The 17394-nt window shown below is 36.6% G+C and overlaps 1 protein-coding gene across 1 annotated transcript; it reads left to right on the top strand.

The window, feature by feature from the left end:
* Positions 1–5222: 5222 nt before the first annotated feature.
* LOC104536247 (chromosome unknown open reading frame, human C9orf3) lies at positions 5223–16291 on the top strand (the record flags this gene model as incomplete). Its single annotated transcript, XM_010178808.1, has 3 exons — positions 5223–6028; positions 8775–8941; positions 16135–16291. Coding segments are annotated over exons 1-3 (1130 nt in total), but the record flags the coding sequence as incomplete, so codon positions are not given.
* Positions 16292–17394: the final 1103 nt, after the last annotated feature.

The following is a 17394-nucleotide window of genomic DNA, read 5'->3' as shown; positions in this document are numbered from 1 at the left end:
CAGCCCTAAACCATGACACACCTCATTACCATTCTAAAGCTAGTATTATATGTCTCTGTTTCTTTACAGAAATATAGTGCTAGACAGAGTTGCAGCTAAGTATTTTTTTGAAGACTTCTTTCTTCTAAAATATCAACTTGGTTACAGTCTTAGTGTTTTTATCAGTTTTGTCTTATTTTGGAAGGGAGTATTGTTGCAGGGAGTTAGGCTTCTGCTTTTCAGCAGGTAAAAGAACAAATTGTTCTGTTAACAAGCCTTACTAATGAAGTATTATATACTTCTCACTAAGGGGCCTTGTCTCTGCAGTTCCACACACATATTCCCAGTCAGTTTTTGCATTTCTGAAAGTTTCTTGTTATCATGGTGATAAGGTTATCATGGCAGCAATGAATGTACAGTTCCTGCACCTAGGGCACAGTAGCATACGGTGGAGATGGAAAATCAAGGAAAGGGCTTATGTAATAAATGGTCAAAGCAATTACACTAATAGCAGCTGTTTTCTAGTTTGTCTTAAATACGGTGTTTTTCTATATGCAATGTATGGACTGTTACTGCTGGCAGAAAGATGCTGAATTGTGCTTTAGCAAAACTTTTGTGGACGAGTTCCTCACTAAGTTAAGAACTGTGCAGTGCAAGAATGTTAGTGAACAGTTTCTTCAGCAGAATTAAGAGGCAGTTAATACCATATGCATAATCTCTGATGCTTATTTAGAGTTCCAAGGTTGGACTTCAGGTTTCTTCTACTGCTCTTTAGCATTTACTTTTGGTCACTTATTTATATTGTAGAAATAGATATGTCTAAGTTACTGGAATTGAAATTACACAGATATGAACAAAAATAGTTTTAAGCTAAGCTCTAAAATTGATTTTTTTAGATAGTTTTTTGTTTTATAGTAAGTATCTGATATTTCTTAATCTGTACAACTGTACAGTAGCATAACACTGCCTAAACCAAACATTGCTTCTGTGTGTGACCAAAAACAATAGACAACAAGCAAAGGAAGAAATTTGTTTATAATTTCTATTCTGTTAATGGTGGATTTTTGGCATGTTATTTAGTGAGCAGTAACTCTTCGGAGGCTCCAGACGTAGACCAGATGGTATAGAAATTCTGTTAAAAAAAAAAAAAGGCGGGCTTTTTGTTTTGTGTACATTTTTTCCTCCTCTGAATTCAGAATATGTATATTTGCACTTGGATATTGAAAGAACAGTGTTGAAGCTGTAAGCACATATTTTTGGTTTAGCTAGAAGCAGGTACGCTATGAAGTATCAGAACTTAAATTAATATCATGTAGACAGAAATTCATACTGAGAATGTGTGTCCCAAGACTGACAAGTAAGTTCATGGTGATATATTTCCCTGGACTTCTTCAATGTTCTCTTTAATATAGTTTTCCATCTATTGTTGCAGATTATACCATCTGAAGTCTTTATATTTAGCAACTCCATGATTGGTGGAGTTTGCTGTAGCTTCATAATGGAACTCCTACTTCTAAAAAGCTTCATAATGGAACTCCTACTTCTAAAAAGCTAACACTGGTGTAATTATTACAAAATTAACCGTTAAATTAAAAGCAGACACGATTATCCTGTCTTAGAACTGTAGTTGGTAAATTCAGTTTCTTTCCCACTTATGAGAGCTCTAAATGTGACTGTCTTAAATTACTTGAAACACCACATCACTTCATAGGATGCAACTTCCAGTGTGAGGCTTTAGTGGAGAAGTAAAATTATAATTAATAACACAAGTAGGCTTTGCACAGAAGACAGAACTTTCTGCTAATTCAATATCAATATGAAATTATCAAAATACAGTACAAAAATACAAAGATATTAATATGAGTGAGTCCCCAACACCATCATAATAGAATACCATCTCAGCTTCTTTGTTGCACAGTTCTAATGTTCTGTAGACTCCTTGAAAACATTTCATTAAAATATTCCTCAGAGATTCAGAAGCTGATATACCTGAAAACAGCCATTTAAATTCACATACTAGTGCTTGGAGATAGAGAGGCTACCTACAATTTTTTAAAGGTGAGGTATCTGAAGCTAAGGTGATTTGAGATTGAGAGTGTTACATCTGAATTAAAATTCAGTGTCAGAGTGTATGCAGTATTAGTTGTTGCTTGTCTGCAAGTGTGTTCCTTGTCTGTAAACATGATCAGATGTGAAATCTCCACTAAACAGAAGTGCTAATCTGAAACTTTCAACTGTAGAAAATGAATGTCTACTCTGCATATCTTTTAGACTCATTGGCCTTTGTTTTCAATTGTTTCTCAAATTTCATGGATTTCATGTTTTGGGATAAATAGTTTTAAAAAAGATTTATATTTATGGAGTTTATTTTTTTATAATGCTTCAATTAATTGTGGTATTGGTTTATTTTAATTTGGGTTGAGTTTACTTGTATGGCACTATTTGTGACCTTTTATTCTGCCCTGTTAATGTTAAATTAATCTGACAGTCCTCTAAACACAAAATAAATCTGCTTTTGTAAGCATTGAACTGCAGCTTTACTATTTATTTTATGGTATTCAGAGGTAGGTCTTGCCATGGTAGCTATTCATTTAATTTAAGTCAGTGTAATTATCTTTATACATTTGAGAGAACAAATTGATCACATCTTCCACATAGAAAACAGAAAAACAAGGATATAAAAACTTAGTAGTAGTATAGCACAAATATTGGTTGTTAGTGTAGTACTCACATTCTATAAAATGTATCAGTAATTTATTATACTTGGTTTTCAGATGAGAAAATCTAAGTATTTGTGCAAAACAGGGATTCTTGAATGCCAGTTCAGTGTTAGAAAAAATCCAGAAAACATCGAGTTCAGTCCACAGTGTTATGCACAGACATGGTAAATGCATTGGTCATGTCACAACATTTAGAACCTTTGGTTGCTCTGCTGGTATTCCCAGTCAGGTATCAAGACAAGGACATTATTATAATGGCCATATGCTTATTTATAGACACTGCTCGGTCACCAAGCTGAGGTCTGCCAAATCTTCTCTCAGCCTTTCTTACTGGTCTTCCTAAATGCTTTAGTTCTACTGCTGTACTATTTTCTGGACTTCCTTAAATTAAGTAGAAAACAGTCACTCTGATGATACTAGGGCCCAAAATGCATTTCAGGGTATTTAATTCTTCAACTTCCTCTGGCTTTTTTTGTTGTTAGTGTTGGGGGTTTTTTTGTTTGGGTTTTTGTTTGTTTGTTTGGGTTTGATTTTGTTTTTTTAAGACAAACTGGCAAAACACAGATATTGCACATATCTCTGCAAAGATAAGTAAACCCTTTGGAAAGCCACACTGAAATCACTGGGACTCTGCAGGAGCCCATGAATCTGTTTTTAGATCCTGATACAAGGTTGAATTCTGAAAGTACACAGATGTATGCATCAGCTAAGGCAGTGCAAGATGCAAGGGGTTTTCTTGCAAATATGTAAAGATTGAAAGCACTAAAAATGGCAAACTGTTACGATGAACAAGAAGATTAAATTTGGATAAAAAGTTTGTGAAAACTTTCAAACAGAGAATAGAGAAGTATGTACTGGAAGCACTTCAAAAGATACGATGAGTGTCTCTTGAAGGCAGATTTGCAGGCAAACCTTCAAATTATTCTGAATTTACTGGGATGTTCCAGTGAAAGAAGGCCTTCTGAAGTGAGCTTGGTGCCCTGGTGTATTTGCAAAAGTGCAGGGGGATTGATACAGCAGTGAAAGAAAGATTTTTTTTTTTTTTTTCTTAGCTTGTCTTCAAGGACATCCCTGTAAGAGCTGGTTTTGACTGCTAGAAAGCCATCAAGGAAGGGAGGTATTTGCTATGATTTGTGTGCTTAGTTTGAAGCTAGTTCCTGGAACAGCACAGATAATTTCTTGACCTGAGTCTTTCACTCACTGATGCTAGCTTGATAGCATGCCCTCCATTCCTGCAAAAGAAATAACAAGTTGTGTGGGAGTCTGGGTTCTCTGTGCTGGCTTGGAGAACTCCACCAAGACTGACTGTGGACACTGAAGTCTGTGATTAGACTGTGAAACAGTGCCACAAAGCGGTGAGTATCTCTTCACTTCAGGCACTTAAAAACAGGATTGGCTGCCTATTGTGAAAAGTGTCACTGAACCGGCAGGGAGAGAACTGTGCATCTTAACAGTTTCTTCTTTCTCTGATTTTTATTTCTAGTCTAGAAAGCAGACAAAAAGGATTTAAGTGAGTTAAAAGTGTGTAACTTTAGTCCAGTGGTCACAGCAAAACAGAGAATGCATGACAGTTAAACTTTTGTGATGAACTTCTGCCTGTTGTTGCATAGATATTGATGCATTTTAATACTTTCTTGCTTTTATAGGTATTTGCATATTTTCCAGTGAGAAGACCTTTTGTTTTCTGTAAGATGCTGTTATTCTGAGCATTAATTGGTTTCCAGCTATTAAGATGTAATCATACACCTGAAGTATTTAACTGTAAATTTGAACGATCTTTATGAGCAATCTCAAATGAATACTTGGAATACACTTGCAGTAGCTTGGCTCATTTTCTTGTAATTTACTAGAAGTGCTGATATGAGAGCAGTTCTAGTGTGGAAAGTGTATTAATCCATGGAGATTCATTGCATATATGAAATTATTACTTTAAAACTTTAAGACATGTGAGGTGACTTAGGTTTGCTCTTGTTACTTAGAATCACAGTAGAAATATGATTACTGTCTTTTGAGATAATGCATTTGTAATAAATACATTAACTTTAAAAACAAACTGCAGTAATAAATCAAATTATATGTCGCATAACCATGTATCTTTTCTAAAGGGTTACTGTGGTGGAAGAGAGTCAACAGGAGGCCTGTAGTAAAGTTTCTTTCTTTCAGTTCATAAAAGCTGTCTAGAAATACTTTCACTTGAGAACTCTGAAAAATGAAGCCAGTGGTTCTTCACAACAAATCTTGAAGCAACTAGCTTGATGCCATTCTGTGGAGACACAATCATCCTTTGGCTGTACTATTTTTAATAAAGGCAACTGTACTATAAATAACTTTTAGATTTAATGCATTTCAGAAATGGTTGGGAAATTATTGTCTGGTTTTTGTTTTGTTTTTCTTTTTTAGTATTTGAGAAGTGGAGGAGCACTTATTTTTGTCACAGGGCGGCTGAGTATCCTTGCTTTTTACAGAGACATCGCGTGTAAAAAGTGTCTAAGGCTTTCTAGAACTGTTGCCCAATAGATGAACATGGAGGCACAGCCAGACTCCAAGAATGATGACCTGCCCTTAATGGCCAACACTAGCTACATGCTTGTAAAGCACTACGTATTGGACTTGGATGTGGATTTTAAAGGTGAAGTTATTGAAGGCAGCATAGTTTTGTTCTTAGAGCCTGGGAGCCGGTACAAGAAGACCAGTGGTACTGGCAAAGAAGGCTGCCAGCCACAGCTTGATGAAACGTGTGAAATGAGCGCATCTGAAGCCTGCCACATTCCTGTGTCAAGTGAGAGTGCCTGTTCATCTGAAATGGAGTATAATGATTTTGCTGTCAGTGTTAAAGGTAAAGAAGATACTTCTGATAAAAATGGTAACCACGGCAACAAGGAACAGGCTTCTGGGATTTCTAGTTCAAAGGACTGCTGTGACATAGAGAATCATGGGAACAAGGATTTTCTGCTGGTATTGGATTGCTGTGATTTATTCGTGCTAAAGGTTGAGGAGATAGATGTTGCTGCTGTGTCAGGCATTGAAAAATTCACAAAGTCTGCCAAGCTAAGTGATGTTTCAAACGAGCTGGAAAATCTCAGGAATGAGATTGTACATGAACTTGTGACTTTACCTGCAGATCGCTGGAAGGAACAGCTATCCTATTTTTCTCGCTGCAGCCAGGCACCTGCCTGTGGAGACCTTCTGTTTACTACTGGCACTTGGAGCTTGGAGATAAGAAAATCGGGAATTCAGACTCCAGTAGACTTTCCTCACGCAATCAGAATATGGTACACAACCAAACCGGAGGGAAGATCTGTTACGTGGACTACAGACCAAAGTGGCAGGTATGTAACTGCTAGCTGAAAGCTTTGTGCACATTACTTTTAAATGCAGGTACAATAATGTAGAATACATGTAATGCTGAGCAATTGTGAAAATTATAAGCATTCTCTTCCATTGTTTTCATTTAATCCTTGGTTTGACTCCTATTTCTGTCCTGTAAGAGAACAGAGAAACTCTGTGCTCAAGAAACGCCAGTGAAACTTGCAGACCTCAGGCCTGTCTCAGTGATTGCATTTGCTTATTCTGATTGGGAGAAAATAATTGTTCTGTAGAGGAATAAGTATGTGCAGGGAATTGCGAATTATCACTTAGGTGAAGAGTAGATATGCATGACAGATTATTTTCACTTTAGTACTTTGTTTTCTTTTTCCTTCCTAGCTTACACATACAGCATAAAGATCATTATACATTATATTTAATAGAATTGTTTCACAACTATTTATCAATATTGTAATAAGTTTAGATATGCAGTCTTTTCCTGTTTAGTCTCTCACAATCAACTTTCAAAATCTCCTTTATCTATTATGTAGAGCACCTTGATGATAGCAAATGAACTGCAAACTGAAACTACAAGAAGAATTGGCATTTTACCCTAGTGTTTGTGAAAGTAAACAGGGCTGTACAGAAATCTTCAAGATAAGCTCATTATAGGAGGGAAACTACGATCCACTCTTGACTTCTACAACTGTAATTGTTTTGCTATAATGTTTAAAGATGGATTATAATGGCTGTAAGTTCTTTGCAGTACCTAAAAAACAGGAACAAAGTTGGAAGATGAGGGAGAAATTTGGTCTAACTGAACACTTGCTTTTCATTCCCAAACTAGAGATATATGGTTACCGTTCATTTCAGTTATGCTAGTAGAAATTAAGATTCTTCTCACTGGCATGCACATCGTGGAAGAAAATGAGGCCTTTTAATTGTATGTCTCGTAGTTAGGTAATTCTACTGCTAAATCAGGAGCCACATCAAGTCTGGGAATGGCTTAGTCAGGTTCATTACCTCTTCCCTTTTTCCCTCCCTTCGTCACTCCCCAAGGAGTTATTTTTGGTATGAGTTTAGGAAATTTTACTCAATATAGTATCTTTAGTTTTGAAAATATGAAATTTTGACTGCATGCAAAGTTAGAGCAATTGTCTGAGTTCACACAGTGTGTCTATGTCTACCTGTGCCCCTTATTACAGTCTTTGAGACTAATGTTGGCAACGCTCATCTAGTACAGGACTCCTCCTCTGTGTGTTGTCAGTGTTTTGAACATTTTAAGGTTTCTTTTAAGCATCTAAATCACTATACATCTTCTAATTTTAAATATTTTTCCCTTTCATTGCAAAACATTATTCTTAATTTAGAGACATTTCATGGCAGTTGTACACAAACACATGGTATTTTATGAATCTTTAATGAAGCAGGAAGATGGCTTGATGTGGGTTAGGCAGTCTGATGATAGCCAATAGTCTCAAGCAGGTTTATTTTCAGTCTTTTGTAGGGTATTGCTGAAATTAATGCCTGTCAGAAAATAAGTTTTCATATCATAATCATTAGAATTTTTCTTCCTACATTTTAAGAATTGAATTCTGTATGTGATTAACCCATAAATATGGTGGTAATGCTTGTTGTACAAAATGCTGTCATATTCTTCCTTCCCTTTTAAAAAATAAAGCCCATTTATAATCCATGAGGGAAGTACTATTACATTATGTTCTCATAGACAAATTCTTTAAATTGTTCCAAATTACATGTATGGTGCCGTTTTAGGCAGATGTCAAATCCTTTCCCAGAGGCATCTATAATATATCGTTCTAATCCCAAAGAAAAGTGAAGTGAATAACAAAGTACAAGCATTGTGTGGCCACTTCCAATATGTTTCCTCTAATTTAACACTAGTACAATGTTTTGAAATTTAACCTATGCACTATTTTATAAAGACTTCCATTTTATCTGTTCTAAACAATGATGTATTGTAATATGCAAAAAAAATGGTTAAAAAAAGGCTTTGTGGGATGAGTTTAAGCAAGTTGAGATACGTGTATGCAAACCTGAAGTTAGCATAGCAGGGCTCACATCTGTTTTCAGTAGAGGAACTTAACATGTGGAATTTCAACATTTCCCTCTTTAGGCTTTTGATACTAGAAAATACATTAATGATCAAAAAGGAAGGTTTTATTTAGCCTCATAACATGCTTTTTGTGATAACATCTTTTTGGGGCCTTTATGTGGAAGTACAAAAAAGGTTTGTAAATAGTGGAATAGTGAATGCGTGTGAGATTATGTGGACATATATACGCATATACACACATTTTGTCTCTGCAAAATCTATAATTAAATAGACTGTATCAATTATTACAATTGGACTTTTAACAGGGAGGTGTTTTAATAGGGAGTTGTTGCAGGTACTGGTGAAACCTTGCAGTGGCATCTTAGGAGGATATTTGGATGCCTTTTTTGGCCTTATGAGTCCAGCTGAGAGCTATTGTATCAGGCTGGAAGGCTCATGCAGAAGCAGGAGAGGAGGAAAGTTACTCTTTTCTAGTTTTTGTAAAAATTTTTGTGGTAATCTTGCATTTCTTCATCCTGCCTTAAATGACTTAGATTATACTTTGATTGGTTCCTGTCATACAGGTTTGAAACCTACACAGCTGAGGTTAAAAACAAAACCTTAGTGCAACAGTAGGCTTGATTTTTGTCAGAAAACTTAATTAAATCTTTCTTATTGTAACTCCAACTTCAATCTCTTTTCTTTTCATCTAGTCCATGTGTTTATACGATGGGAACACCAATAAACAACAGAGCCCTTTTCCCATGCCAAGAACCAGCTGCTGCCTTGTCAACATGGCAAGCCTCAGTCCGAACAGCTGCAGGCTTCATTGTGTTAATGAGTGGTGAAAAATCAGCAGAACCAGTTGAGCTTCAAGAAGGTAAGATATATTCTCTATAGGAAATTACTTTCAATAATTTTATGATGAGAAATATAGCTTAGCATATACATGATTATTGAAAAAATGAAGTTCCTAACCTTAAAAGCACGTACATGTCTATCTGTAGTCTCTGTGTCATTCTGTACAAAAGTTACCTGCTCAAGGCCTAAGGATAACTTAGTAAGAATTCAAGGCATCTACATTTTACTGTGTTACTTCTACTTACTTTTTTTCTGTGTTTTAATTCTTTTTACATTTTCCAAATCTGGACTTCACTTGTCATAAATTCGCTTTGTTTTAATCACTCTGCAGTTGAAAATTTCGCAGATGAGGTACCTCATCAGGCTCTTGACAACCTCAGGCGTTGTTAGATAATTAACTTTCAGCTTTAGCTCTCCAGTCCATATGCCAGCATGCCAATGATTAGAAGCTGTCATGTCATATCCGTTTCCTGATACATATGGAATAGATGAAGAATATCAGGTCAGTGCCCTGAAAATCTGGTCTTCGGAGTTTTTTTTGGCATTGGTAGGTCATACCTTGTGCAACAGTAAACAAGCAAGCATTGAGACAATCTGTCCAGCAAGGTCAGTATTTTCTAGTGTAAGTAGTTCTGATGAAAAGTAGCATATAAGGAAAGGTTAAAATTGGGTGTTTCTGGGACAAAAACCCCAAACTTCTGTTTCCCTTTAAAGGGACAATTTTATTCTTGAGGGAAAAAAAAACTTAAAAAGAATTAATGTCTCCTTAATTTGAGAACCATCAGTTAATCCATTTTCATGGAATTGTCTGGTTATTTTTGGCCATATGTGAAGCCTGTTTCAAGCCCTGTCTCTGCTGCCGAAACATGGAAAACTGCCACGATGAGCTGCTCAGCTTTCTTGGACAGTAATACTCTCCTGTCTTGGCATCAAGAAGGCAAGAGTGCTCTTGACTTCAGATTAGGAGAACAGCTCTGCCATCATTGTTTAATTAGTTTAATCCACATTTACGCCTTGCTAATGAGTTGTTGCCTATCTGTCCCTCAATGGTGGCTATGTGGTCTGACATGTTAAGAGGAAGAAGGATGCTTATGTGAAATTCTAGAAATAGCAATACTAGCAAAAATTTCAGGCAATGTAAGTTGGCATAGGTCAATTAAAATTTATACTACTTTAGACCAATTAGCTAATTGAAAAGGCTGTATTATGAAATAATTATTTCCTCATTAACATTATTTTGTCATTCTGGTTTAAAAACCCATTAATATACTTAAATAAACTAAAAACCAACTAATTGTGGGTAAAACCATCTTTAAAGTGCTGTTGATGGAGTGTTGAGAATGATACCAGGGTATGATATTGTTAATGATAGCACCAGGGCTTAGTTACCCAAAATCAGTGTTGTCACTCTATTGAGAAAGAAGGGGCTTTTGTTTAAATCCTTGTATTTGTTGCAGTGGGTTAGTCTATGTTGGCAATTCATGTGTCAGTTTAAAGCTTTGTTTGTTTTGGCTTTGGTTTTTTTTAAGATTTTCCAAAGGCTAACCTAGTATATTTCCTTTCCTAAGAACTTCGTGAAAGTAAGAAATACCATAAGAAGTCTTTAATGGAAAGGCCAACAGGGAGGAAATGACTCATTTTAGCTTCACTGTGCTAATGAAGTGCTAAGTGAAAAGTGTGAAGTGAACTGGGAAGAGCCAAATGTAGCATTAATGCTGGTTCCTTTAGGAACCATGTGACAGTGGCCAAGTTTTGTGCTGAACTTTGCTGAACTAAAGAGAAGCCACAGGAGCACCTACTGTGCTTCTGTCCTCACAGTTTTCCTTCTGCCTGTCCTCAAGATTGAATTCCCAAGAGTGTGGAAGGTTCTGCTTACACGCTTGTGTGGTACAAATAATTACTTATGCTAACTTTGCTGTCATGAGGCAAGGGTTGATGGGTTTCTTTAAGTGTAGTAGGCATTGTGCTCCAGTAGCTCTCAAAGACTCAATCATGGATGAGACCCTCGTTATCTTGCTGAATTTGTCCATTGGAAATGACAAATCAGTGTTAGAGAGCTGTTTGGAATTGTAGAAGTTTAAAAAACTGATACAGAGGAAAGAAGGGAAAGGAGCAATACTGTGAGGACTGTTTGAAAAAACAAACTCACCCAAGGATCAAGTGCTAATCTGAAGCCTTGAATAAATTCTTAATGAATTTAGGAATACAAATTCATTAGTTTCATTAGCAGGACTTCTAGGAGTTAAAAACTTCAGAATGGTCTGTAGTGTTAAATAACCTGTTCCACACAGATCTTGTTGTTAGGCAATTATGCAGGACATATGAAATCTATCCAACTTAAAGTTTTGTCTTCACATTTATAAAACACACCTAAAAGCCTTTCAGGTTGGCTTCAATTAAAATAAATTTTCTTTGCCAAATTATTTACATACTGTATGCTATTACTGTGATGTATATTTATAAAATCATACATAACTGATCGAACACAAAAAACTATTTTTAGCATGCAGTTTCTTGGAAAGAATAAACATTTTGGCAAGCAGTTATGAACTAATTTATTCTGAAAAGAATTACAAGATAGATGCATATTTTTTCCTTTAAAAAGCATATTTATAACAAGTGTGCAGGAAGACAATAAGAGAACACCAAGCAAGGATGATACCTTCATGCTTTCAGACTGCATTCTACTTCACAGACCTACATGTCTAGATGCACAAGTGCTGTGATGCAGTGTATACCTAAACTAAGTGTACGTGTATGCAGATTCCTCATTTGCCACTTGTATTTACAGGTTTTAGTAGTAGTGTACTTCCTCCCATATGTGCTATCTTTGCATTTTGCTTCCTAAAAAACAATGGCTCATGCTGTCATCTGAAATAAAATGAAGCCACATTTGTTTGAAAATACTGATACGTCACTCACTCAAGTACATATGGTAACTGTTCAAGTATGGCATAAAAGTGGTTAAAGATACCATGCATTCTTTCTAGAGTACCGAGAGAACAAAAATTTATCGGAAAAATGCAATTGACAATGCCCTTTGGGAGAAAGCTTTACAGGGAGGACTAGGGGTTTGTGTGTGTAATCTGAGCTATTTAACCATGGATTTATTTTTCAACACTTGTCAGTTTCACTTTCCTTCAGCATATTACTGTAACACATAAAAGGTGCAAATATCTTTAGTCACAAACACATTTACATTTGTTTTGATTCGTGTTCAAGAAGTACATATTCAACCATTAAGTGTGAAATCAACTGGCTTGCTTTTTGTGTGGTTACTCTATCATTATGAAGTCCTTAATCTTGTTTTGCCATCTCTGATTTGAACAAGAAATTGCTGGTGTTGAGAAGAAATATAGCACTAGAGAAGCCACTGCTACTGCTCTGTAGCTAGCAGCAACAACAGTTGCTTTTTTTTGTACTCCTTTCACTTTTCACAAGACAAAAGAGCCCGGCGTTTGTGTTGTTTGATCTCCAACACTTATCAGGGGCTACAGCACGGGAGTTGACAGCCCATTGCATGCTGCTCATCCATCTGAGCCAACCTTGAACTAAAGCTCTGGCGTGAATGCCCAGGGGCTCTGTGGGACATTCTGGCTTTCAGATGAGATCAAAGATCTCCACAAGCTACAAAGGGTTTCAGAAAGCTGGAGGGTTCTTAATCCTGATGTTCCAGCCAAGTAGTAGTCTTGGTTTATTCACTAATTTAGCTATAGTTTTATGTATTAGTACTAGCTCTTACTTTGTATATCAAATGCTGTGTGGGGCTATCTCTTTTTTCCCTAGAAGTAGCCAAGTTTTGTGTTTTTTAGTAAAGCATGAACATCATCTGTATTTTGTGGTGCTTATATTTGTGTTAGTGCAAACGATTTGAGAGAAATATACTAAGTAAAAATACTCTTGATGTTCTTGCATTGGCATTAAGAGATACTGAGTCTTAGGTGTTTCTTCAGTTATAATGGACTCCAAGGTACTCAAACAATTTTAATGGTTTCAAAGATAGCTAAGTGCATTAAAAACTATAGGAAGTAATTACATCATTCATCATAATTATTTCAAGTAGTAGAAATAAATGGTCTTTAAATTGTTCTTTTGCACAATTATAAATAGATTATAATTTCCCACACTTGTTAAATGTAGTCCTAAATTTTGTATCGGATATTTTCCAGTTATTTCTCATAGAATAGGTGGTTGTTTTTGCATGGTTTGTGCAGCTATGTTATAATAGATTTGCTTTGTAGAACTGAAAAAATAAATCTAAGTTATTTCCAAAATTACCTGTTGAGAAAATATTTTGGAAGTACTATAATTGCCTAAAGTAATCCTATGTAGGAATCCAGTTGCTTTTAAATTATCTGGTTGCAAGGAGATTACAAATAAAAGGGCTGGAGTGCCTTTTATCTATTTTTCCCTCAGACTAACCCCAGCCTAATCTCTTTCTTTTCTCAAAGTGTCTGCTAAATCTGCAGATGTTATTGTGTCACAAAATGCTGGTTTTGATGAAGAAAGCCGCCTCCCCATCTGAGCTGCACTGTTTCCTCTCACCCTAGAGGTGGTGCTGTCTCCAAGGTAGCCACTGGAAAGCAGAGGTCAGCCAGGGGAAGGGGAAGAAGGGAGCAGAGCGGACCTTGTCATCCCAGTTTATGCCCTGGGATACGTCTGAGGTTGCAGGTGAACCAAAACAAAACAAAGCTCACCGACTTGAAGAAAGTTAAAGAAAGGCAGTGAAGTTATGGGAGAGAAGGGTAGGCTGTGAAACAGTCTTATCAGTAGTGAGAGGAGAAGACAGAAGGTAAATGAGAACTGGACTCTTTGAAAAAGCACTGAAACAGTTTGAAACAGTGCTTACTGTAGAGAAGTGTAGCCAACATAAAGACCATTTTGGTCACCAATCAGTGAATGGACTATAGAGGGAGCTCATTCATCATGCCAGTGTGTGTGATTGCAGTTGTTCAAGGCAAAACAACTGTAGAATAAATATATAGTTATCCTACACAGTTCTAGAGTATGAATACAGAAAGCATCTAAAAGCCCTAAAGGACATAGATTGAACCCCAGTTAGGTGTGTAAAGACGGTATAAATCTTGGATATTGTCCTGGGATTATTGAGAGTTCGCATGGTCTCTGTAATGACTGCAAAATATAAGAGGCTTGGAAAAAAGACAAGGATCTGTATGTTAGTTGCTTTTCTTTTCTTCAGGAAATCCTACTTTAGATAAATCTGAAAACACATACCAAGGAAAATTTACTTTCTTTGTCTTTGGTACCTTTACACTTTTGCAAGGTTTGTTACAGCTCTGAATAGCATATGTTCATTGCTAATTCATGTAAATTACTGAATGCAGTACATGCTGTTCTCTCTGGACTGCTAAACCGATTCTCCATTCATTTTGACATTCTGTTCAAATTATCCTTGTTTTTTAATAAAAACCACTATGGTCTTGCTTGCTCTAGCCTGTCTTGCTAAACTTGTCTCTCACTATAACCCTCTCTGCTCCCTCTGTTTGCATAGCACAGGCCAACACCCTCTTTTTTTGGATAATCTCACTGTTGTGAGAGCCTTCTCCTTTATACCTCCTGTTGCCTGGAACAGTTTTCTGTGTCTGCCTTTGGAGTTTCATGCTTATTTCAGAACTCAGGGAAAAACACATAACTGCTTTTCCATTACAGTTTCTCAAATTTTCACTCTTTCTCTGCTATTATTTAAGGTTTTATAATTAATGTAACTGCAAGGAGCATTTTGTAATGATTTGTATATAACAGATGCTACACAAAGTGAAGTATTATAGACTACCTCTGGACCTTCTCTTGTACACTTTTATGTCAAGCTGCTATTAACTTCAGCATGTGCAGGCTTGGGCCTCTAACACAGTTTATATCAATGAAGCTCTCTACATCAGGAGTTTGGTATTTCAGAATAATAAATTGTTGCTGTCTTAGGTGACCTCTTTCTCTCAAGGTGGCATTTCCTTGCCTTAGCTCATTTGCAGCTTTGATAAATCAATAAAAAAGAAAAGGGAGAGCAGAATTTGGCAAAACAGTTATCCCCTTTGTTCTTTATGTGTTTGGAGAAAATAAGTTCCTTCTGCTCACATACTGACGGAAGGTTAGGAAAATTACAGGAGTAGTACAAGTTCACCTGACAATACAGACAAAAGGGTTCTGATAGTAGTGGTGAATGTTGCCAAAAGCAGAATGGAGTGAGGGAATGTAAGTGGTTGCTAGCGCATAGAAGAGGCAGAGGCTTTATTTGCTTCTTACAAGACTTAACAAACTGCATTGTTTTGCCATAATACATAGTAGCTGGAGGATTTGTTGAGACTAAGCAAAAATATTTTTTTAGCTTATCCTTCCTTTAGGCAGCTTGGCTGTCTGTGGTCATTGAGGTAGAAAACCCAGAGATGCTGTGCTGCAGTTGCTTATTTCCTTTTTTCTGTGCCTTGTGGCCTCCACTGGGTTGGTTTTTTTTTTTTCCTTTTTTTCCCCTTTTGATAGTGTTCCTTAGCCCTGGTCATAATACTATTGCAAAAGAACAAGTATTCATGTTCTTTCAAAATAACCAAAGTTTGTATGTTTCCACAGTTGCCGCAGCTACAGTTATTTGCACATGATGCAGCAGGTTGTTATTCATGCTAGATTCTCTCTAAGATTTAATTTCTCACTGCCTGGTTCACACATCATGTATCTCAGATTGCCAGGTCTAATACAAAAGCACTAGTGTTGTTTGTTAGAAATTGCCTGTCAGTTTGGTACTGTCCAGAACATGAAGAAAAGATTTTGTTCTGTGTGAGATAATATAGTTAAGACAAAACAACAAGGTGGTTGATGCAGAGTTGAAAGAGTTAAATTTTATTCTTTTTCTGTGTGTCAATCTAAAGATGCTATTAGATTTCATGTCTTATGCAATTCTTGGACAGTAACAGTACAATCGTGTTAGATTGCATTAATAACATCCCACTTTCGGATGATTTATTTATAGATAAAGACCTCAGCAGATAGAGGAAAGTTGCAGGTGTAAGTAAACTGTTGAATCCATGGTAGTTACATGTGACTGCTCTTTCATGTCTCAGTGAAATTACTTTTCTTTTCTCAACAAAAATACCGGGATATAAGGTGGGAGGTTTGGCCTAGAATCTCAAGTACATAAAAATATCAAGTACTGAATGTGTGCTATGACTGATGAGTCTGTACAAATGTTCTTTTTATTTACAGGTGTCTTTAGCTGGTACTACTATGTGACTATGCCAATGCCAGCATCGACCTTGACTATTGCTGTGGGGTGCTGGCAGGAAGTTAAACAGCAGTCCTCAATAGCTGCTGTCCCGAAAGACATTGAGTTTGTCTTGCCATCTTCACAAGCTGATTTCAGGTTGGTATTTAGAATATTGTTGCAAAATAAGATATATGGGTAGTATTTTCATTTACTCTGTGAAATGTGACATGAGTCATGTTAGCACAGGGATCAAAGTAGAACTTGTTTAATCTGAATTGAAAAATCTTGACAGGAAATTAATTCCAAAGACATTATTTCATGGGTAAGGGTGTGGTTCTTTTTATGTGAAAACAAGCTGCTTAGTGAGCCATAACGTTAATAAATCCCAACATCCTCTGGATTTACATTCTACACCTTGTATCTCTTAATGCCCTACTGCAGCAATATCAGGTCTTCCCTTGCTTCTTACAATGTCTGGCTGTGAAATCTTTTGTGTTACTAAACTCCATCCATTCTGGATAGCTAATACACCCTACTACAATATTACCTACTCACTTGCTTTTTATTTCCTGTTCAGTCCCATCCCAGAGTTAGAGCTGGCCTGTGCAGTGGTTTGCCTGGGGTGATGTGTACTGACTGGGTACATGGATAACCTGTTACAGTGGTCCCATAAAATAAAATTGGACTGACAATTCTTTTCAATAAAATATAACCTGTTTTCTAGTACATGCAGTGGCTACTTAGCTGTTTTTCAACAAACTCATAGCAATGTTATTATTTTGGATACATCTCATCCTCCTTCCGAACTAGTCAAAACTGCTCATTGAGTTTAAACTATTACAGAGTGATCGATGAACAGAACAATATGATACAGGCCTATGAATGAGATTTGAAGCTAAAAATTAAGTCTCTGCAGGAATACTACTTGTTTCTGTGTGTATTTGCCATAGTTAGCAGAAGTCTCAGACGTGGCACTTGGTTTCTTCATGTATTACTCTCAGCTTTTCAAATTCAGAGTCATAGAATCACAGAACAGTCCAGGTTGGAATGCACCTTGAAAGGTCTTCTGGTCCAGTCTTTCGTGGGAATGGCATCTTAGATTAGGTTATCTAGCACCTGTTGCCCCTTTTATTCTCCATGTGGCTCCTTGCGAGGAGAGAGCTACTGCACCCTTTGTAGATTGCCTTTTAGTACTGGAATACTGCAATGAGGTCCCCCTGAGTCTTGCCTTTCCTCTCCCCTCTCCCCTCTCCCCTCTC

The sequence above is a fragment of the Mesitornis unicolor genome, unplaced genomic scaffold (genome assembly GCF_000695765.1).
Source record: "Mesitornis unicolor isolate BGI_N332 unplaced genomic scaffold, ASM69576v1 scaffold37092, whole genome shotgun sequence".
Lineage (NCBI taxonomy): Eukaryota > Metazoa > Chordata > Aves > Mesitornithiformes > Mesitornithidae > Mesitornis > Mesitornis unicolor.
The sequence above is the reverse complement of the archived record's forward strand: the minus strand, read 5'-3'. Positions and strand labels throughout refer to the sequence as shown.